Source organism: Microcebus murinus, chromosome 5 (assembly GCF_040939455.1).
Source record: "Microcebus murinus isolate Inina chromosome 5, M.murinus_Inina_mat1.0, whole genome shotgun sequence".
In the NCBI taxonomy this organism is placed as follows: domain Eukaryota; kingdom Metazoa; phylum Chordata; class Mammalia; order Primates; family Cheirogaleidae; genus Microcebus; species Microcebus murinus.
In genome coordinates this window covers 65,213,446-65,237,197 of record NC_134108.1, presented here as the reverse complement: position 1 = coordinate 65,237,197, position 23,752 = coordinate 65,213,446, and the positions used below count along the sequence as shown (strand labels likewise).

Genomic DNA, 23,752 nt, shown 5'->3' with positions numbered 1-23,752 from the left:
ATGAATGCTATTCAACTTCTGTGAAATGTTATTTGGTCACTATACCAGCCTAATAGTTCAGAGGAATATCAGCAAAAATTAACTGACATAACTTAGCTCTCTTAGGGAGGCTGCTAGACTTACATTTTCATATCTCTATAATCTTTCCTGACCATACTTCTCTCTGTCCAAAACTTCTCTCTGGGGTTTAAAAAACTTCCAGTAAGTCGACATTATGGTGTCCTGAAATGGGATTTTAATCATCAATGTGTTATTTTAAAAATAATAACATTATGTAATTTAAGAAAATAAAGTTAAATAAACCAATATAGAGGAAAAACATGGTCCTTAATTTAAATGTCTTCATTTTGAAGATACTTCTAAAAATGTTCAATTTGCAAACCATTTTTGTGTTCAGAATATGTGTGTTTGGGGGGAGTACAAATCCATTACAGTTAAAGGAACCTGATGAAAGATTACAAAAAAAGATTCTGACTTTCCTAGATTCCAAATGACCTAACTACAATCATCAAGTAGCATACTACCTTACATAAAAGGTTTTGCTTTTGATGACAAACAGAAATAGAGGTGGGTACTATAATTTGCATAATCACACTGTGGCAATTAATATTCAACAGCAATACATGGGGATTCCTTTTAATTACAAATCTTATAAACTTTTTATATCTGGAGAGATTATTTATAAAATTTGTTCTCTTTTAGTCCAGTGTGATTAAGATAAGCCAGATAAACTACTATTCACATCTCCATACTGCCAAAAATACTTCCTTGATAATTCAAGAAGGCTAAATGCAATTTAACTCTATATGCACTTTAACTAAAAAGATTTTCCCCTCATCTCAATGTTCTTGTTCAAACTTACACTTTTAATCCAAGAAAACTGTAAGAACTTTGTAACTGGTTTCCTTGTTTTATCCTGGTACATTTAAGATATCATAATAATTTTTCTGAATGACTTTTAGAATATATTAGTACTCATTTACTCATAAGACTTTAATAGTTCACCAACCTTGACCATGCCATTCAAGGCTCACTGAAATTTGTACTTAAATTATCTTTGTAGGCTTACTTTCACACAGTTAAGACTTAAAATACATTTTAATTTCTGCTGTACCTGTGAATGAACTTGCAAGATAAATAAAATAGGGGCACAAGCACAATCTGATACCATATAAAATGCCTTATTAGATTATCAGGTGCTTTCTTTACATGCCATTCTGAGGAACTCTTCCTGATCACAGCACAGAATCTACAGATTTTCCACTGACAGAAAGATATAGCAGGTATTCATGTATATTCAACTGTGTATAAAAGCATAGCCATGCTAAAGAACTTTCTTTTCCCCAGTACCTTCTGGAAAATCAATTCTAATTCTAAATTCCAATTTGTATACTAGGTGCACCAAAGATGATTTGCAAGATGGATCCAACCAGGAAGAGGCCCAGAGGAATGAATGACCTAGATGTTAATGGTATTTACTACCAAAAGGAGAATCCCTATCTACAATTGATTTTAGAAGGATATATCTGGTTTAATTAGATAGATTAAATAAACCTAAAATTTATGAGGTATGGTTAGATGGAGATTGAGGATAATAGTTTAACTTGTGTAATTAATGCAATATAAAAGATGTTAGAAAATGGAAATAGCTTCCTTTTGTAAGATATTTCTCCATATATTGTTCATTAACTAGCCACTTATTCCAAAACCAAAACACATCCTAATGTAGAAGAAAAGGGACATTTTTTTTTTTTTTTTTTTGAGACAGAGTCTCGCTTTGTTGCCCAGGCTAGAGTGAGTGCCATGGCGTCAGCCTAGCTCACAGCAACCTCAAACTCCTGGGCTCAAGCAATCCTCCTGCCTCAGCCTCCCAAGTAGCTGGGACTACAGGCATTCGCCACCATGCCCGGCTAATTTTTTGTATATATATTAGTTGGCCAATTAATTTCTTTCTATTTATAGTAGAGACGGGGTCTCGCTCTTGCTCAGGCTGGTTTTTTGAATTCCTGACCTCGAGCAATCCGCCCGCCTCGGCCTCCCAGGAAAAGGGACATTTTAGGTGTTGCATCTGATGGTTTCAGGCTCCTCAAGGAAAAGAATGCTTTGTCTGTACCTGATGTGTGCCTATATTCTTTAAGCCATTAGTCAATTTATTGCTAGAGAAGAGCTATAATTCTCACTAATTTGCTTTAATAATTCATCTCTGTATTAATATGAGGGGGAAGGAGGATCAAATATCCATAATCAGAGAAAACAGACATTCTTTTCTTCACTAGTTAAGGCAGGTAGCTAAGATAATAGCCTTAGGAGTCAAGTTTAAAAAATGAAAATGTCATGAATCTAGAACTTAAACATTATTCTACCAGGGACTTGGGGAAACAGAACCAGTTTAAGTCTGTAAGTAGAAATAAGGTACACTAGCAAGAACAGCCATTCTGAGAGTTGGAACATACGTAGAGTATACCAGATTAAACATGAGTGAAAAGTTACACCCGGAAGGAATGTCTTAAACCAGCATCAACAGAATAGAAAATTGAAGACTATACTGATTTCTAAGGGGAACCTCTCATCTCTCACGGGAAAGACTGATGTGGTGGGGTGGGGGTGGCGTGTGACAAGATATGTGGGGACTTTTTCACTTTGTCACAGGTACATAGGAAATTAGTGAAAGGAACAATACATTTTATATGTGTTTTCTTTAACTGAATATGTATACACAAAAACCCCAAAACGTTTGCCTTTTAAACTACTTATCTAAGGAATTTATAAGTTTTTCAAAGTCCCAAGGATTCTCATTATGAAGAAATTCAGAATATTTTCAATCTCCACCCAGATGCCAGAAATGCCCTTTTGCTTTCCTCTGAAAAGGCAAGTAATTACTCTGCAAATTTCTGTGGAATGTCTACTATGTGTGGACATTGTGTTAGCTGTTAGGGATACAGGAAGAAACAAGTCAGACTTGTCTCTGTTCTCCAGGAACTGTCTATGAGCAACATTATATATTGCAGGCACAAAATGAGATGGAGAGGCTAACAGATTCTACAAGCATGCTAATCAAAGGTAGGTGTTATTAAAAATAAAAATTCCACTAAAGACAACATCTGAAATACAAGCTTAGATAAATGACTAAACGATGATGAGTTAAAAATAAACACTGAGGCCGGGCGCTGTGGCTCACGCCTGTAATCCTAGCTCTTGGGAGGCCGAGGCGGGCGGATTGCTCAAGGTCAGGAGTTCAAAACCAGCCTGAGCAAGAGCGAGACCCCGTCTCTACTATAAATAGAAAGAAATTAATTGGCCAATTGATATATATATAAAAAATTAGCCGGGCATGGTGGCGCATGCCTGTAGTCCCAGCTACTCGGGAGGCTGAGGCAGAAGGATCGCTTGAGCCCAGGAGTTTGAGGTTGCTGTGAGCTAGGCTGACGCCATGGCACTCACTCTAGCCTGGACAACAAAGGGAGACTCTGTCTCAAAAAAAAAAAAAAAAAAAAAAAAATAAACACTGAGTTAGCCAAAAAGAAAAAGAGAAACTTTTATACAGCAATCAGGTAATTAGGGAGTGGGTGGGGGTGGTGAAAGAAAGTGAGAGAGTGAGAACAAGAAGACTCAAGAGTGAGAAAGAGGAAGGGGGGAGGGGAGAGAGGTATCATTAGAACTTACTTTGGTGGTTTCAGGTCCCTGTGAATTAGAGCTTTGGGTTGCATGCTGTGAAGATAAGCCACTCCTTGAGAACACTGTAAACACCAACTCATTGCATGGGCAGCAGTGTAATAGGGCAATGGTTCAGCACCATGCAGCACTGCAAAAGAAAGGCACAAACTAAAAAGAACTTTATTGTATATAACAAAAGATACAACGTGAATGCAAGTACTATTAGAACATATGACTGGGTATTTTTCTATACATGGTCCATCAGTCCTGCTTTTAATTCTTTTCTAAATAAAAAAGATGGAAATAGCAAATAATTTTGAGTGGATAACTGCCACATAAGTATCTAACATTTAATAGTTTACTAAATGTTATTCATACATACAAGTAAAATTAATATACATCACCAAATTTTTCTAAGTGATATTAATAAAGTCTTTCACACAGTAATATAAATTATAAGCAGTCTTATGGCGCACATTATAAGGGAGATGCAGAGAAATAGTATACAAATAAGTAAAATAATGTGTATCAAGATGTTTACAACTATATTTTCTGTAACAATTAAAAACTAGAAGTTGTTCAACCAAAAAAAAAAAATCAAGGGTGTATTACTCATCAATCATGATGAATACATGGGCAGTAAATATAAGTAAAAGTTTATATAAAATGTTAATTAAAAAGCAAAATGCAACAATTTGTTTTCACTACCTGGTGCTACAAGAAACAATATATTTATGTTTATGGTTGGTATTTATAGGGTAAAAGAGCTTTGTTCTACAAAGGTAACTAAATGATACATGCAGGTTTTCTTCATTGTTACAATTAAAGTGTTCTGTGCCATAAGTTTTCACAATTTTATTTTTTGAAAAGAAAAAATAAAGCAGAGTGAAATGGAAGTATGGTTAAAGGGTTTTTAAATGATGAGGCTCAACGATAAGGGAGGGCAAAAACAAAAATTAAAAGTCTGAAGATATTTTAAAATCTATTTAAAAAAGCACATTTTATTTTACTTAATGTTTTTAACATAATGAAAAGTACTATCAATTTTAAAAGTTTATATAGACTTCCAAATTTCACATACTAATGTTATAGCATCTTTATTATCTATTCATTTTTAATCTTTAGCAGATTTCTTTTTTTTCTCCCCTCCCCCTGCAGATTTCTTTTAATTACCTCCTTTTGAGACTTTGATGATAAATTGTGAAGAACATTAAATAACTTAAGAGTTTATATTAAAAACTTTCAAATTCTTTTAATCTACTAGGATAAAGACAGGTCTAATGACACTCACCATTATATAAAGAGCCTCCTTCAGCATATTCCATCACAAGACACACCTAAAGAAAACATATGCAAGAAGAATTAACCCCAGAGCTATGGCATCTTGGGGCCCTTGAGAAATAATTTAATTCAACCCCTTGATATTATAGATACATTACAAACCATTTTTTTTTTTTTTGGCCCCTGCTATGTGACTGGCATGAAAGAAGGAAAAACAGTATCTATTACCTAAGATCTTATCTTCTGGGAGCCCAGTAAGAGTGGAGATATATGTAAAAACACAATCATAAGATCTTTTGGGGACTTTCTTCAGTGCTAGTAAGTAGGTGTTGTCACAGGATATCAAAAGCCTCATAAGAAGATGAAGTTATAAAACAACTCTTATACTGTTTTGCTAAAAGACTAGAAACAAAATAAATGCATGAAGTACAACTGTTCTTTCAGAAATACATCTAAGATAGCAGATCAAGATAGTTTCATAAACGACACACTTGTATACATCTGCTGTGTCATTTCTCACAGACAGATGACAACAAAAAAGTGACAAACTTACTGGATTCAAGCAGGCTCCATACAACTTTACAATATTAGGATGGTTCACTCGAGATAACTGCCGAAGCTGTAACAAATTAAGGTTTCTTTTAAAAAGTGGTAACTTTTGAGTATTCATTTCACAGCATCATTAAAATTTTTTCATTGTACAAAACATTTAAACCACTCGACAATCGCTATTTACTATGTAGCAGGCACTGTGGTCATAGGCACTGGAAATACCAACTGCCTGCCAGGAATGGCACAGAATGCCAGCTCACAGGACTTAGTTGGGGAGACAGGTAAAGAAACAATTAAAGCAATGTGCAAAGTGCTATAACAGCAGTTATGAACAAGGCATGATGAGAACATGGAATAAGAAGAAATTAACACTGCTAAGAAATTTTAGGATATCATCCTAGAGATGGTACTGAGTGAAGTTATCCAAGCCAGTAGAAGCCATGTTATCACTGCTATCATCAGCTCTATAGGTATAACTGAACAGTCTAGCTACTCTGCATGTATCCCTAGTGGGCATCCTGCTAGGTAGGTATTATCATTTCCATTTTAAAGATGAGATCTTAAAGTTAAGGCTCAGAGAGGATTATTAAATAACCCTATAGCTAGGAAGTGGCACAGGTGGGCTTCAACTTTAATCTTCCTTACTGAAAATGTGCACTCTTTATGTACACTTGCCTCTATTCCATTTCCCATCTCTTGAATTAATTCTCTCCACTCCATTCCCACTGGCATTGCCTTAGTGATTCTAACCTGAACCACTGCAGTAATTACTAGAACTTTCTCATAGCTGGTCTCCCTACTTCGAGTTTTAATCTTCCCTGATCCAGTGATTCACACTGAGGTCAGTGAGGGGTTTGGCTGCACTAATTTCTCTTGTTCTAGATCTCAAACTTCTATTAATGTATCCCCTCCCCCCACCAAATGACTTCTTGCTTTTTCTTCTCTCTCTTTTCTTGTCTGCCCTTTCCCCTCTCTTCTTCCTCTCCTCTATTACTTACATTATGCTGCTGGCTCATATTAAGTCCATGAAGGTCTCTAAATCTTTATCTTATATACCACTAGAAAGCTTTATCTCTCTACAGTCAATATCTGTGGATTGTCAGTCCTAACAGAAATCACTATTTATTATATTTATTTATTATATACTGCAAAATGGGAAAACAGAACCCATTTTCTGGAAGTTGGAAAGCAAATGGCTAGCAATAAGTAAGTGACGTAACGGACCTAAAAGAGCTGCATCATAAACCTGCAATGAGAAAAACTGAGAAGCAACCAGATATATTTCACAAAACCTCTAAAAAGTTAGGGAGTGACAATAGAACCAGGTACCTATGCAAGTGAGCTAATAAATGAAATGGGATGGGAGATTGGTTTAAAGTTAGACTCAAAGATTCCTTCCCTAACTTCAAACAGCTTAATGACTATCTTATCATCCCAGCAGATGACTGACTAGAGGTTGATTCTTTAGGGAAGGTGAACAAATAGCATCTGGATTGTGGGACAAACACAAAGGAGGAATAAGATCAAAGTAGTTGTCTCTGGGATGGAGAAAATTAGATGGAAAGAAGTATAGGGGATTGAAGTTTTTTTATTAAGAATTTTTGGAGAACCATTTGACTCTTTAAATTCCGTGCACATACAATCTTGATTTTAAAAAAAAATTTCCCCAAGCTATATGACTCGTGATTCCTAGTATTTAACACATATGCTGTTTCACCCAGCTTTGTGAAACTGCCAATACATCAGTATATGATCAATGACCTTATTTAAATCATAAATAAAAATCATGACTAAGGCAAGGCTGAGGCCAAACTCCTAGAGCATTCTACTACAGATCATATTTCTTCATAATGACATCAAATCATTCATCAACATTTCTCAACTCATTTGGCCAATTACAAATCACTTCATCATATCAATTAAATCTTCATTTCTCCATGTTATACATTAAAAAATATCCTGAAGTATATTTTGAAATTATGATTAAATGGAAACAGATATGAATTCAGAAGGTTAATAGGTAGAGGCCATTTATCCATTGGCCAATGAGGTTAAGGTGATGAAAACACTGATTTAATTAAATACTGTGATCTAATATATAAACTAATATAAAGTTAATAAACTAAGTAATAAATCTGATAATATGGTAATGCCATGATTATTGAATTTTCCTTCATCAATTTACAATAGAATAGTTATAAATTTTCATGCTAAATGAGAAAATCAAATTTGAAATTACTTTTAAAATAACTTCATTTGAGGTTTTAAAAACATTCAGTTAAGAATGGGTAAAATTTCCTTTCTTAATTTTAGATAATGGGAAAGAATACCATTTCTTTTCTATTTCAAAATTAAAATACTATGCCTTGAAATAGATCTGAATTTCACTAATAAGAGATGAATTCATTTATCTAGTTAAGTCTCTTTTCCCCCGATTTTTAAGCAGAAATAAGAGCGTGAATTAAAAAGTATTCCTATGGCTCCATATGGCATTATCCTCGGTTCAACCAAATTGCTGATGTACATGTATACAAAGAAATGAGAAACAATCTTTTTCATATTAAATTCACAGAGTATCTTAAGTGAAAAACTAGACAACAGAAATGTCATCTCAACTTACCTCTACAATAAAAGCTTTCCTCTCAGATTCACTTTCTATTTGTTTAATAGCAACATCTTTTGCTCTCCATTTAGCTTTGCAAACTACTCCAAAGGCCCCTCTTCCAACAACCTGAATTAAAAAAAAAAAACCCACAACAATCAGAATCAAATGGATCCCACCTAATATATAACAGATTTTAGAAATCATCAATATCTGGACTTGCCACCAAGAAAGTACGAATTGTCATTAAAGTGAGGAGATAATGAAATGCACACTTGTCTCTATCTTTGAAAGTTTATGGTCTAGACACCTCTCCCTTCCTCAAGTAAAACCAAAAACAGCAAAAAACAAACAAAAACCATGGAACATAAACAATGTAACACAATTTGTTAAATGCAGAAAAAATTTAAAACAAGCAAGATGAATGAGAAAACAGAAGATGGTTTGGAAAAATAAAACTGAACATAGGATAAACATGAATATTTTAAGCTATCATATTTAAGAAGTTAAAAAATAGCTTTTAAATAATTCAAAAGGGATAGGGGAGAAAGGATACAAATATAAATATTAAAAGATTGGCTATGATGAAGGGTAAACAAAATGTATTACCTACTCAATAAAAACAAAATAAAAACAAACAATAGTTTTTGATACCTGTTAGAACAAAATTATTAGATTTTATCATTGCAGAGGACTTTAGTTAAGTGCCATCTACTTTAATCTCTCAACTTCCAATGTGTCTAAGCATTCTATATCAAGGTCTTTTTCTTAAGTGAAAAATCTACCTTCCTATACCACATTTATATGTACTTTCTATATAGTAGGCATTGAAATAATGCTTTACATACATTACCTAATTTATATAGCCCTAGGAGGCAGGTACTAATGCCATCCCCATTTTCAAGATGAAGCACTTAGCTTTCAGTAAGTAAACTAATTTGCCCAAAGCTATATAGCTAGCTAGTGGTAAAGTGCAATTTGATGACAGGTAATCTAAAATCAGAATGCTAATGATCCTAATTTGTAACATATATAAATCCCTTCCTATATCAGAGAGTAGAAGTTATATCTTCCCTTGGAGGAATCTCCATTTTAGACAAACTTACATGAACAAATTCCTGGCACAAAACTCTTCTAATAACAAAGCTGACTATTGCTAAGCCAATCAAATTATTTATTATCTATGTTGGGACACTCTATAGAGGAAAAAGGAGGCACTAATAATAACTCTTATCAGGATAGTAGTTGTAAACTGGGATGTATGGCCCCTCCAGCCATAGCTCAAACTCTATTCTACAAATCACATAAAGTAATATGAACATTTCTCATATTGCTCAATGTATAAAGCCACACAAATGGTTAACATTTTTTGAATGTTTACCACATGCCAGATACCATTCTATGTGCTTTTCATGCACTAACACATTTAATCCTCCCCCATTTTAAAGGTGGGCAAATGGAGTCACATTTCCAAGATCACAGAAAGTATTCAGAGAAGCCAGCATTTGAAGCGTAGAGCATGTAATGACCAATATATTCTATATTCAGCTTCTGTCATTGGCTTAAAGGAAACGGTGCTGCCTCTAGGCAAAATTGCAAAGTAGGTCAATATCTCTGGTAGCTAGTCTTTTCTTTGGTAACTTTTTCTTTTACCCTTCCAGAAGTTTAAGTTCTCGCTCTCCTTCACAGCAAGGAACCAACATCAGTCATTTGTACTTGCCATCCAGTTACTTTACCATGAACGGGTATTAGCTATCAGGTGCCATTAGAATAATGGAAAGAGCACATCGAGGCTCTGGAACCCTAAAGATTTGAGTTTGAATGTAGGGCTCTGTCTACCTATTAGCTCTTAATACTGGACAAGCCTAAGTTGCTGTTTTCTAAACAGTAAAATGGAGGTCCTTACATTTCTCTTAATATCAATAGGGTTCACAAGTTAAAACCAGGTATTTCCTTAAATACTAAAAAAGAACAATAAATACTTGGAGTTAGGTATGAATCAGTGTAAGGAGCTGTAATACTTCTCTCACAACTAAGATGAACAGCAAACAAATCCTAAAAGAAATTTCAACTTTATGGCAACTTTAGACTAAGAAGATATACAATGGGGACCAGCCTATCTATTGATATTACTATTAACTATGAAACAATTATTATAAAGTCATTTAATATAGTCTTCAACCATGTATTTATAAATGTATTAAAGAAACTGGGACTCAATAGGACTCCCCTTGTTTCATTTTTCTATTAAGGAATGTCTACACAAGGATTCTAATTACCTACATTTGTGGATCATGCCTTGTCACAAAAATTCATATGACTATTTGTAATCCACAAGTGCCACCTAGTGATGAGATGATAGCTGACTCTGAGCTTTTAATTTAAAAAATGTGGCCAAATGAGGGCATGATAAATTTTCTCTGTTTTGCTTGAGAAAGCAATTTTTCAGAACACTCTAAAATACAAAATAGGCACATTCCTGTAAGATGAGACCCCATGGCTTCAAGAAACCTCTACTCTCATTATGGCCATAAAATATTTCACATGTATGATAAAACAACAGAATCTAAAATGATAATAAAGAAAGGCTAAGATGTCCAAAGTTGTATGCATAAACCGAAATATATGATAGAATAACTGTTGTGAATTCAAAGGAAATTATAAACACAGAATCAATGCTTAACGAATTAAATTTCTGTGTATCAGAAAATGACTTCCAATTCTTTTCAAATGGCATAAATCTAAAGATATTAGGGGTGAGAAGAAAAAAAATGTATAAAGAATGGGCCCCTGTCTTCATGGGATAAATGTGAAGTAGAGAAGAAATTCAAAACTAAATAATATTTTTTAATTTTTTAAACACTTACTAGCTGAAGCCCCAAAGGTGAGAGTCCATGATGGAGACTAAAGAACTCCCCACTACCTCTTTCCAGAATAGGCTTAGGAATTCAAAGGCAAAAAGGACTTATACCCTCCACTTCTCACTTAGATCCCTGGCAGCAGGAAGCCTCAAGGAATGTGCTTTGCAAGCATGAGAAGCTACAAAGGAGTAAGAAGAGTGGCAAGGGAGATGGACAGAGGGAGGCCCTACCTAAGGCTCCCTTAACCCTAGCAGAACATGGAAGTGATACAGAAAAACTCCGGCCAAGAGGAAAGCAAGGTAAATGAAAATTAAAGAGCCTCTGACTGCAGGAGGGAAGCTAATGCAGGGCAGAGTGCTGGGACCTGTATCAGAGGCTGTGGGACGGCAGCCAGCTAAAATACAGGCAGCTTAATTAAGAATACAGCTGACTTTCAGAGGATCGATGAAAGCCAAGGGAAAGGCCTTGTCAGCAAGCAGGAGAAATGAGTAAGGTTTTCTGCCTTCAAAGGGTACAAGTGAGGCTTTATGCTAAAAGAATGATGAACTTCATTTGTTTACTCCTTAAACCAATATTTCTTGAGTGCCTACTACATCCAGCTACTGTTTGGGATATCAGAAATACAGAAGTAAATAAAACAAAGGCTCTGCTTTACATGGAATGCACTTTCTAGTGTGTGTGGAGGGAAGTGGGAAGGAGAAAAGACAATTGATACACAAAAAGATGAATAAGAAAAATATCAGAATGTAAAAAAAATAACACATAGAGAACAAAAAAGTAGGATGCTACAAAAAAGAGACTAGTGGCAACTCCAGACTAGGTAGCATAGAAAGACCATCTGAGCAGGTCACTAACTTGATATTTGGATAGTACGATCCAAATATCAGGGAGAAGAAACAACTAATATAAAGGCCCTAAGGGGAAAAAAAAAAGTTCATTCCCTTATTCAACAATATTTGAACCCCATCTATGGGCTAGGTGCTAATCTTGGCAATGACAGCACTGAATAAACCAAATCCAAATATTTGTTCTCGCTGTTTATATTCTCATGGAAAGAGACAAAGAGGAAGTGAGATATGTAAGAAAAATATATAATATTTTTAAAAATAAGTGTGCTAAGGAGTAAATTGTGTGTGTATATACATGTGTATACACTCCCGACTACACTGTCTACCAGTTTTAGACAGTGTAGTCATGCGAAGTCTCATAGAGAAAAGTGACATTTTAGTGATGATCTAGAAGAAAACTTGGAGTGTTTGGTGTGGTTGGTGCATAGTAGAAGAGTGATGTAAGATGAGGCTGGAGGGACAGGCAGAGGCTGGATCCTGAAAGGCTCTATGTACCATGAAAAAGACTTTGGATTTCGGTCTAAGTGCAATGGGAAACAATTGGAGAAATTTAAGGAAGGAAAGATATATGTGACTTACATTAAAAAAAATCAGTCTAGCTCTCATTTAAAGAATGGATTATAGGGAAGCTGGAATATATAGAGAGACCTATTAGGAGGCTATTACAGCAGCCCAAGCAAGTGGTAATGGCTGTGAGAACAAGGTTGATGGGAATAGTACAGAAAACTGCGCAGATCTGGGACATGATTTAGAAGTAGAGTCAATATGGCTTGCTGACTGCATGCAGGTGGGTCACATGGGGAGGAAAAGAGATGAATCAAGGACAATGTCTGGATTGGGCAACAATTTATTGAAGTATAAGAATGAAGCAAGCAGATTTTTAAAAATAACTCAAGAGATTTGTTTCAGTTATATGAAGTTTAAGATGCCCACTAGATATCCAAGTGGGACCTAAGGAAAGTCAGGCAAAGAGGTACAAACTTGGGAGTCATCAGTATATAGTTGGTATTTCTAGTCAATCAATTGGATGACATCACAAAAAATAATATGTAGATACCAAGGTCTGAGAACTCAGCTTTGAAGCATTTCAACATTTAAAACACAACACAGGAGAAAGAGCTATCAAAGACTAAGAAGAAATAGTTAATATGGTAGGAGGCAAACCAGGAGTGTCACAGAAGCCAAGAGAAAGAAGCATTTGAAGAAGAAAACAGAGGGAAGAACAGCAAAAGCATTTAAGCCTGTGGCTCTCAAAGCGTGGTCTCTGGTTCAGAAGGATAGGTATTACCTGGAAATTTGTAAGAATTGTAAATTCTTAGGAGGGTAAGACGCAAGCAATCCGTGTTTTACCAAGCCTTACAGGTAATCCTGATGTTTCAAAACCACTGCATTAGGCTAATACATTAACAGGTAGTATTATGACAAGATATTTTAGTAGAAGCCATCACATAGACAAGAGAGCCCTCCCCTGCTGCTGATATTATTGATGAAAGCTTTCCAGAGCACCCAGATATCATCTTGGGCAGGAGAAAGGGAAAAGGAAAATCCTTATAAGAGGAGACTGAACCTTGAAATAACTAAATACACCTTTAATTTTCTGAGTAAAAAATTACCTCAAAGAGATGTTTTACATTGAAATTAACCAAGTTACCTTTAACGCGGCAAGATTAAATCTTTTTTTCTACTGAGTTGAAAAGAAGGAGAATTCAAGGTGGCAATCAATTACAGAAAAATAATTACTTTTCTGAACAATCTTCAAAAACAAATAGGAAATACAGACATGGAATTTAAAAAAAGAGTGTAAGTATACATCCATAATGGATTGGGTGGAAAACATAATAATTAGATGATATATAACTGGGAAAGTTGTTTGATGCTATATTTTGCCTTCCCTCCCCTAATTCTGACACTAGCTCTCTAAGGGAGCAAATCTGAATGGGAATTAGTGGTGGCAGAAGGTGTATAGAATGAAAAAAGCACATTCCAATACACTCCTAATCACATTTTCTAAGAAATAACATTTTAAAGAAGTGCAATTTTATTATTTGTACAACAGTGCGACCTTATATTTGTTTAACAAAATATTACAACTTATAAAGTACTTTCTTACAAATATGACAAAGTTTAAGTCATAACCCTGTGAATATACAAGATTTTTTACTGCTCCCTTAGGAGAAAACCAACGTTCCTAGAGTTGAAGTTATCTACTCAAGATCATATAACTAGTAAACCAGAGTCACCTTTCAAATAGGTCTCATGGTCCCAACAAAAGACAGGCCCAATAGATACATAGCACTTGGTCCAGTGCCTTGTACAGAGGAAACATTAGAAAATGCTACTCAGAAATATTAGGTCATTAAATACGAAATATCCGATTTTGAATCAAAAGTATAGTTTATTATATCTCAAACAAGAAGCAAAGTATGCACCTAAACTATCGACAGTTTTGCCATCTTAACAGTAGCTTGTTTATGCCAGCAGCAAAGAAGCCTTGAGAGCAAGGGGTGACGAAATTGTGAAAGACATTTTCCACAGCTTGTTGAGGATTGAGTATTTTTCCTTGCAAGGAGTGGTCCAAAACCTGGCAGAAGTGTTTGTCAGTTGATGCAAGGACTGGTCAATACGGTGGAAGACAGAGAGTTTCCAAGTCCAGCTGCTGTAGTTTGAGCAGCGTTGTTTGCGCTACATTTGGTCAAGCACTGTCTTGCAAGAGGATTGGCCTGTCTCTATTGGCCAATCCTGGCTGCTTAATCACAAGCATCCTCATCATTTCATCCAATTGGTTGCAATAGACATCCGCTGTAATCGACTGACCAGGTTTCATGAAGCTGTAGTGGATAATACCTGCACTGGACAACCAAACAGACACTATTAGCTTTTTTGACGAATATTCGTTTTTGGACTGTGTTTTGGCACGTCATCTTTATCCAAACATTATACTGAATGCTTGTGATTGTGAATAATAATCCATTTCTCATTGCATATAATATGGTATACAAATGGTTTGCTTTTATGTCATGACAGCAAAGAACGGGAAGCTTCGAGACGATTTCTATTCTGATGCTTGTTTAATTCATGGGGTACCCATCTATCCAGCTTCTTTACCTTGCCGATTTGTTTCAAATGGTCCAATATTGTTGGAATAGTAATGTCAAGCCTTGCTGCTAATTCCTGCATAGGGTGAGATGGATACGCTGCCACTACAGCTTTCGGCTCATCATTATCCACCTTGGTCTCAGGTAACCCATGTGACTCATTTTTAAGATTAAAATCACCAGAATGGAACTTCTCAAACCAATGATGTACTGTGCGTTAATTAGCCACATCCTTCCCAAACACTCCGTTGATATTTTAAGTTGTCTGTGTTGCACTGGTTCCACAATGGTACTCATATTTGAAAATAACATGAATTTTTGACTTATCCATGGTTTCACAAATCACTCTAAAACAAAATCTGAAAGATAATTATAAGCCAAAATGTGCATTTGAAAGACTGAGGATGTACCTTCACAATAAAAATAAAACAAGAAGTGTTAAAGTAAAATGTCAGAGATACCAACTGTCAAACTTAGTATTAATACTTAAGGAAATTGGACATTTTATACTTAATAACCTAATAGGCATGATACAACTTGTCAGGACGTTTTACCAAAACCCACCTGTTTCACTTATCCCACTCCTAAATTGAGCAGCTACTAATACTCACAGCTGATGAGGTGATTTTGAGTCATACTTCTGATTGGTTGACTACCATGTAAATGAGGTGACTTTTGGGACATATTTCTGATTGGCTGACTACTATGTAAATGAGGTGACTTTTGTGAAAACTTGTGATTAGCTAACTGTAACCCCCCAAAAAGTATAAAACAAAAAGAAAAAACGAGAAAGGGGTGCTCAGAGTTTTGGTGGCAGATATGCCTCTCTGAGCTCGCCAGGGTAATAAAGCTGACTCTCTAACTCTCTGTGTGCCGCTCGGGTTTTTCTTAGGCCAAGAGCTGTTCACATCTGCCAGAACAAACTAACAGTCAACTTTTCAAAAGATTATACTCAAATTTCTAACTGTTTAGAAGGAGGTTTTTAAAAGGCCTAATCTCCTGTGAGAAATAAGAGTGAATTTGGGTTAATAGAAAGCTTGTGTATAAAGGGCTTATAGTAGATAGTCTCCAAAGATGGCAGCCATCAATCCCTTCCCTGTCTGTGCCTAATTAAGAAATAGTTCCACCTTAGCCTCCTTCACTGACTCTGCTTCATCTGTCCAAACCTTAGATGCTGATACTTTCCAAGGTTCCGTCCCTGGGCTTTTTTTCTTAATGTGTTCTCTAATCCCACAGCTTCACACTCTCAAACTTTCTCCCATCCAGGTCTTTTGCTCAAGCTCAAGATATATTTAAAACTGCCTTTGGGAGCTGGAGGTTCTGTAGGCTCCTAAAGTCCAACATGTGAAATACCAATTCCATTATCTATCTTTTACGTTCAGCATATTGTAGTTTACTTGACCGTGGTTAAGTAGATTTACAGATTATATGATTTCATTTTAATTAAGTCAATCCTTACATATTGGAAAGGTTTTACTTAGAAAGTACTTATTACGACTTGAGCCATCATCAAATGATAGCATAGAACCATAACTTAAGTTTTGCTAATTGTTATTTCATCTCCCATTGTTTAAAAATATCTATTTTATACATACACATCCAAAACCATGAGTATACAAAACAGAAAGTGTTTTGTTTTACTACTAGATGATCAAAAAAAGATGAACACTGCCCTTACAAAACTGGTAAATAAAGTGCCCTACTGTCAGCACTCTAGCTCTCTCAGGCTGACAGTGTAAAATAGCATTCTGCTGATGGGGGTAAATATTACAAGTGTATGGATTAAAAAAAAAATCATATATACCTTTAAGGAAACATTTCAAATACAAATAGCGTGGTAATGAATTTACTTATCAGATGAATCAAGAATATAAAATGGTGGAGAAGATCAGATATGGTGTAATAGGATGTCTAGACTATGATGGCCAAGCCTGAAAACACATAAGGAGATTATGTACATTATTAGATAAGGAATTAGCCAATGTCACAAACTACAGAAAGCAATCTGATGCTTTTCTTGACGTATGGTTTATTAGTGGAAGAGTGGAAGAGATGGCCACTCTTAATACATACTGGCAACTGAGGTGAACAAAGAAAAACTTAATATTCAAGTTATGAAACACTGAAAGACACTTTTTACTTACTACCAAATTTCTAATTCAAGTTCACAAGTCAAAATGCTTTTTGGATTATATTCTTATCTGAATAATATAATATAGTTTCTTTGATACATTATTATTAACAATTATTTGGAATGACTGTTTTCCTCAAAGATCAATTTTCATCAAGAGTGTTAACAAAAAGCACACATCCAAGTTAGAAGTATTTCCTCCATCATACTCATCCAACCAAAATGCTGAACCTATAAAGAACTATTTCAGATATTCTTCACAATCCCTCATCTGTAAAAATAGAAGAACAAAGGAATGCAAAGACAACTTTGGTTTTGAAAAGGAAGTCAATTTAGAAATATATTCTTCTAAATTTATGAATATTTTCTAAATTAAAATGTTTTGGATTAATTCTATGATAAGCATATCTCCCTATATAGTTTAATCCTCTTGGCTTGGGGTTTACAACCTCAGTCTCATACAACAAAGCAGATTTAAATTTACTTTCTTAGTAAAAAAAAATATATAAAAGAAGAATGTGAGAGATGGTATGAATATTTCCATGCAATTACTACTAAAAAGCACAAAAACCAAAATCAGAATGTGTTATGTGTGTGTGAGTGTTTAAAATAAGCAATTCCTTTAAATCCAATTTCTTTAGGATGGAAGATCACTTCTTCAGGCAAGTCAGGTTAACAAACAAACAAACAAACAAACAAACACACACCTAAACTAAACTGAAAAGGATGTATGCCCAGTGCTCTTAGTTTACTATGAAATAACTCTTTTAATTGTCCCCAATTGATGTTATTTTTTATTTAGTGACTGTAGCTGTCAGTTTGGTCTGGCCCTTTTCTATGGACTATGTGAATGGACCCCTGGCTATGTGGCCATCATTGCTCTAGCTAGAAATGTAGAACATGACAGAACAAGCATAGATCTTACATTTATTAATTAGAACTTGGGGCCTCCAACTATTTCAGAACTTCAATATCTATTAATAAACTGCGGCAGAGTAAAACTGCCATCTGCTGACAAGATAGACTTGATTAACATAAAAGTAAAGTGTTGATTATTCAAACTTTCTTCTGAATTTTTCATGTAGTCTTTTAAAGCTTGTCATAATATATCTGACTCATTTAATAGTCCTTTCTTTGAAATATGCTATCTTTAAGTTACACACGTACAATACAAAAATTCTCTCTGTAGCTACCTCTTTACCATAAAAACCATTCCAGATTTCTACTAAAATCAATGGTCACTAAGTTTCACATGGAAGAATGTATTGATAATTTTTGGTATCTGTATTTAATAGTGACTAACAAACTCAGTTTATTCAAACCACTATAAATTAGGTTTTTCTCTACTATCAGTTGCCCATATCTTTTTTTTTTTTTTTTTTTTTGAGACAGAGTCTTGCTTTGGTACCTAGGCTAGAGTGAGTGCCGTGGTGTCAGCCTAGTTCACAGCAACCTCAAACTCCTGGGCTAAAGCAATCCTGCTGCCTCAGTCTCCCGAGTAGCTGGGACTACAGGCATGAGCCACCATGCCCAGCTAATTTTCTCTCTATATATCAGTTGGCCAATTAATTTCTTTCTATTTATAGTAGAGACGGGGTCTAGCTCTTGCTCAGGCTAGGATTACAGGTGTGAGCCACCACGCCCGGCTATTTGCCCATATTTTTATAATCTAAACCTACAAAATACTATCACTGACAAAGTTCTTTCTATATCTCCCCTCCCTAGTATATTTTAGCTTTTAAAACAAAACTTTTGTGTGTCTCCTTAATGAAGCTTAAGAACATATATAAATGCTATAGTGATTATATGTGTCCAATATCGTATTCTTGCTCATATACACTATAGTTGAGATTAACATTGTGGGTCTCCCCTTTAAAAAGCAATCTTTGTAATTAGGGTCTTTTTATCACTTTAGTAAAGACTGGGCAACAACTGGCTTATTCACAGTACCTAGCCCTTTACAGCATCTGTAAACAAAAGTATTTGCTAAGTATAATGGAGTATAATGTAATCAACATCAGAATAAGAACCAGATCTCATTTCTATAAGTACTGCCTTTGTCAAATCACATAATTTTTCTTCACCTTTGTTTTATAACTTGTAATATAAGAGAACCAGATAGATATTTAATTCTTACGATTACACTGTGAAAATTTTATTTATTCATTCAACAAATATTTATAAAGAACCTTCTAGGTACTACTAGGCATTGGGGTCACAAATGTGAATAAGGCACCTTACATTTGCTGAGAGGGATATACAATTTCAGTTACTAGTGAGTGCCATGAAAGATAATAGAAATGGCAAAAGCCTAGGTTGCTCAAGGAATGCTTCTCTAAGGAAGCGACATTTAAAGTGGGACTTGGATGAGAAGGAGATAGTCACGTGAAGTTCCAGTGGAATAGTACTCTATACAGACTAACAACTGTAAAGAGTTCATCTTAGTGACTTTCCCAGCATATGATGGTCACTTTATGCAAAACCTAGTTTAAAACTGTTCCCACTAGATGCAGCCATCTGTGATTAACAACTCCCCTTTCAAACTATGGGCTAAATGCTCAATTCTGAAAACATTAATAATTAACTGTTCTGTGTTTATCCTAGTCTCATAATAAGTCAGACATTTTAAGGAGAGAATCCTAGGATTCTTCTGTTCATCTTCCATAATACCTTACCAGTATTATGTACAGAAAGGAACATTTATGAAATACTCAGGACCAAATACTCTATACAAGAAATCAGTATTTTATTTCCCCATTTCCAGAATAAGGTTTGGTTATAAAGTACTTCAGAAAGAACTAAAGTAACTTTGTAAACTTTACTTTGTAAAGTAAACTTTATAAAAGTAACTTTGTACAAAGTTACTAAAGTAACTTTGTAAAAACTTTGAAAAAGCAACTGACTCATGAGTAAGAAATCTCAAATTCAATTCCCAGCTTTACCATTTACTTAGGCATGTGGTTTCTGGCAAATCAAACTCTATGACCACTTGTTAATATCCATAAAATGGGATATCATTTGCCCTGTCTACCCAGGATTAGTTGGTTACCAACTTCATTCCATGGGAGATCATAATCACTGTCCTTAAAGAACTTCTAAGCTTACTGTGGAAACAGAACATAAATACTGGAAACAATGAATGTGTTTCCATTTTAGAACTGGAAAAGGCTTTAAATGATCTTGTTTGATCCCTCATTTTACATGAATAATCACAGGCCCAGAAAAATGAGGTGACTTGCACAGAGTTACAGCAGGATTGGTATAGCACCTAAATTTTCTAATTTTTAGCCCAGTACACTTTCAACTACACCATGCTGTCTTCACTATTTCTTGCAACCTCATCCCTAATATATATACTCTTTTATTCTAACATCTACTATGCCCACATCCAGAATAGAAAAAACTAAATGACTTAAAAAAAAGTACCTAGGTAGATTTCTGAGACTAAGAATTTACAAAATTTGATATCGGAATTAAATTTAAGAAGTGCCTAACCTAATATCATTGAGTTACAATATTAGGAATGCAAGGATAAAAATCAGCTGATGTCTTAGAAATAAGTACCTACTAAATGACTGCATATTTGAATTGTGGTTAAAATTTTCTTTTTATATAGTTTCTAATTATGTTGATATAATGTGATTCAATTATATTGTTATTCGAGAACTGCAAACTGATTTTCTTAATTTAAAAGGTAACACTCTTGCACAATATAAAATATTGAAAGTAATGTAAACTAGTTTTTGTTTCTGGTCATCTTATTCTGTTCTCTTAATCATGATTTAACCTACAAGAGGAATCTAAGTTCAGAAATATTGGGTGTCCATGGTACATCCTGGATTATATAACACCATTTTAATGTGTGCAAATGATGAACATGATGAAAATTAAGTAATGTTTTCAACATCAGAAAGGTCCAAATTCAATCTTTATTGTGAAAATAAATTGGGTGTTAGAAAATGAAAAGAACATAAACCAAAAAAACCTCTAAATGACTGCCTAATATTAGAAATAAATTTTCATTTAGAAACAAAAATCTACTCCCCAGGAACATCCTAAATGTGTGCGTGTACACATACATACACATTGAAACATTATCTAAACTGAAAGGGTCTTGGCAACAAAAACCTAATCAGAAGTGAGATGGCTCTGGGGGAAGAACACCAAAATGATAAATGCCTTTTTAGTAACTTGCATTCTTCCATGAAGCAAGAAGGTAAAAAGCTTTAGAAAGTAGCGCAAAAAAACTAAATTTGTAAAATTCGAATGAGGTAAGTTTGTAAAAGCATTTGGTAAACCATAAAGTACAAGTTATTATTATATAACAATTTGTAGTCTACAAGCATAGCAACTCATCACAGAGTAGACGTAAATGCTTATTTAAAAACTGCAATTCTTGTATTCTGACTCACTGAATTTTTATTTTTAAAAAGAATGTTAGCCACGAATGCTGTATCAACTATCCACATCTGAAAAAGGAATTTATCATAGCCTCAACAGAAAAAAGAACAAACCAAAAACATTACACCCTCTTTTCAAAAATAGGCTTCTTTTAGCCATCTGACCAGGTCACTGTTCCTCTCTGGAAACTAGGTTTCCTAATAATATGTGTCAGGCACTGTGTTGGGTGTTTTGCATGTATTGTCTACTAGGATCTGTTACACACATAAAATGAAATAGAAATTATTATCTCTACTTAACTATTTTAGTTAAGGAAACTAAAGTTAGGAAACTTGCTCCAAATCACACAATTAGTAAGTGGTGTGTATCTGACATACTGAACCTTCTTCTAACTCCAAAGACCCTGCTCTTTCCACTATACTACCTTGTAAAATGATGTTCTCAATAACCTCTAAAGATGATTCAGTAATGATTCTTCCAAAGCATGCATGGGAAGAAAAATTTATTCACTGAACGTTAATTATCTCACTACTTTTAATTTGCTGCTACCTAAAAGTAATTTTAGATATTCAAAATAGACACAATTCTTTGAGAGTCTGTAATATTTCATTAGGATATCATACAGGGTTCTTTATACTACATGTAGTGCAAAGTAATTTTAAAAATGATAACTAAATGGTAATTGTTTGGTAGATACTATTTTCAACCAAAGTTTTAGCAAGTTCTAAAATGTCTTTAAAACAAAAAGTTTTTACTTTTCTAAATTTTGCAGTCCTTAGAACCAATCTACCCCTCTGTGAATTTGAAAAGCTCTAATTTATATTACTGCAGAATAAAGAATGGATTCGGGGTTTCCAACAGTGATTTCTAGTATGATGTTATATTCTGATCGTCACTGAAATCATTAGTTACCTCTCTTCAGAATATGCTACTTGAAACATCTTTCCATCACAGATCAGTCTGTATTAGTAATGGTATTACTATTAGTAATAGAAATTCATCTAATTAGCCCAACTGAAGGCAGAATATTTAAATATTATGAGCACAATTCTATGGTATCAGAGAAACCGAGAAGCATTCGGCACTAGGGGAAACACTTTATTAGACTCCATGATCTACTAATTTAACAACCATTTATTAGCATCCCCTACATGCCAGGCACTGAGCTAGAAGTCGAACATAATACAATCTTTGGCCCGTAAGAACACCACGTTTAGGGAATTGAAACTCCAAAACGGCTACGGTCTTTACTGAATTTACTACTTACAGATATGAGGACTGATGGACCACACGATCTCACCAGTTCATTCTCGTTTGAGATCACTCAAATCCAGGCACTGGAGTATCAAATTCAAACTTAAGAGTGCCAAAGTGAGGAAAAAAGACAGCTACCTTGGAAGAGTTGAGTGCAGAGTCCCCCCGACACCCCATCTCTGAGGGGCTGTGGGGACTTCGGGTGGTTCCTGGGGCGCGGAGCCCTGTGAATTAGAGGGGCCAGAGAGGCGCCTTCAGAGCCGGGACCAGGCAGAGGCGAGGAAGGGCCGGGATAGGCGTCTCCTTGCCAGGCCTCGCTCACCTCTTCCACCTCGATCTCCTTGTAGTCGATCTCTTCAAAGTTGAGGACCTGGGAAGGGGCTTCGATCATCTCACCGGCCGAAGACGAGGAGGAGGACGAGGCGGCGGAGGCTGTAGACATGATCCCTCGCGGCTCCCGGGAGGACCCGGGATGGTGCCGCCCGGACAATCCGGGTGAGACCCAGGTCCACCCGCCTCCGGACCGACCTTCAGCCTGGAGCCGCGCAGTCCTGCCACCCGGCGATCCGTGGCGGGGGTAGGGGCAGCGGCCACAGCCGTGTCCCGGCTCTGGCCCCGCTGCGTTTTCCGCTGCCGGGCCCGCCCACCACACTTCCGGTTCCGGTCTGAAATAGGAAACGGGAGGAGGGCTGTGAGCTCGAGGGAGGGGAGGGGAGAATTTTGTGACTTAAAGAGAAAGCAAGGACAGGTTGGGGGTGGGGTGGAGTAGGGTGAGAGGCTAGCCTGGACCTGTGGAAGAAATTTCGCGAGACCTTTGTTAAAGGGCCTCTGCAACCGGATGATACCGCGAGAGCTGACGCACTGACGTTATTAAAGTGCGCTAAGGGAAGTGGCGCGGAGCATGACGGAAAGTCAGTGCGGTTGGTCCTTTAAGAACAAGCGGGAAAGATGAAATCTGCGATTTTGTCTCTTCTTCGTGAACTGTGTCTTGTCCTCACTTTATCTTCTTTGAGCCGCCTGCATACGGGCGGGATATGTTTGCCTTGTTTCACTTTCAGTTTCATTCCTAAGCT

At 35.7% G+C, this 23,752-nt stretch overlaps 1 protein-coding gene across 2 annotated transcripts in view; it reads right to left on the bottom strand.

Annotated features, from left to right (window-relative positions):
* Positions 1-23,483, bottom strand: part of MAP3K7 (mitogen-activated protein kinase kinase kinase 7) — a 63,221-nt gene extending 39,738 nt beyond the window's left edge. The window contains exons 1-6 of one of the 2 annotated variants that reach the window (XM_076003109.1): positions 23,469-23,483; positions 23,002-23,344; positions 8,108-8,218; positions 5,489-5,554; positions 4,946-4,991; positions 3,664-3,802 (exon numbers count right to left, since the gene is read on the bottom strand). In XM_076003109.1, coding sequence (XP_075859224.1) covers positions 3,664-3,802; positions 4,946-4,991; positions 5,489-5,554; positions 8,108-8,218; positions 23,002-23,121 — 482 coding nt within the window. In that variant the 5' untranslated portion in view covers positions 23,122-23,344; positions 23,469-23,483. The other variant, XM_012750957.2, reaches the window with a different exon arrangement.
* Between the last annotated feature and the right edge of the window lie 269 nt (positions 23,484-23,752).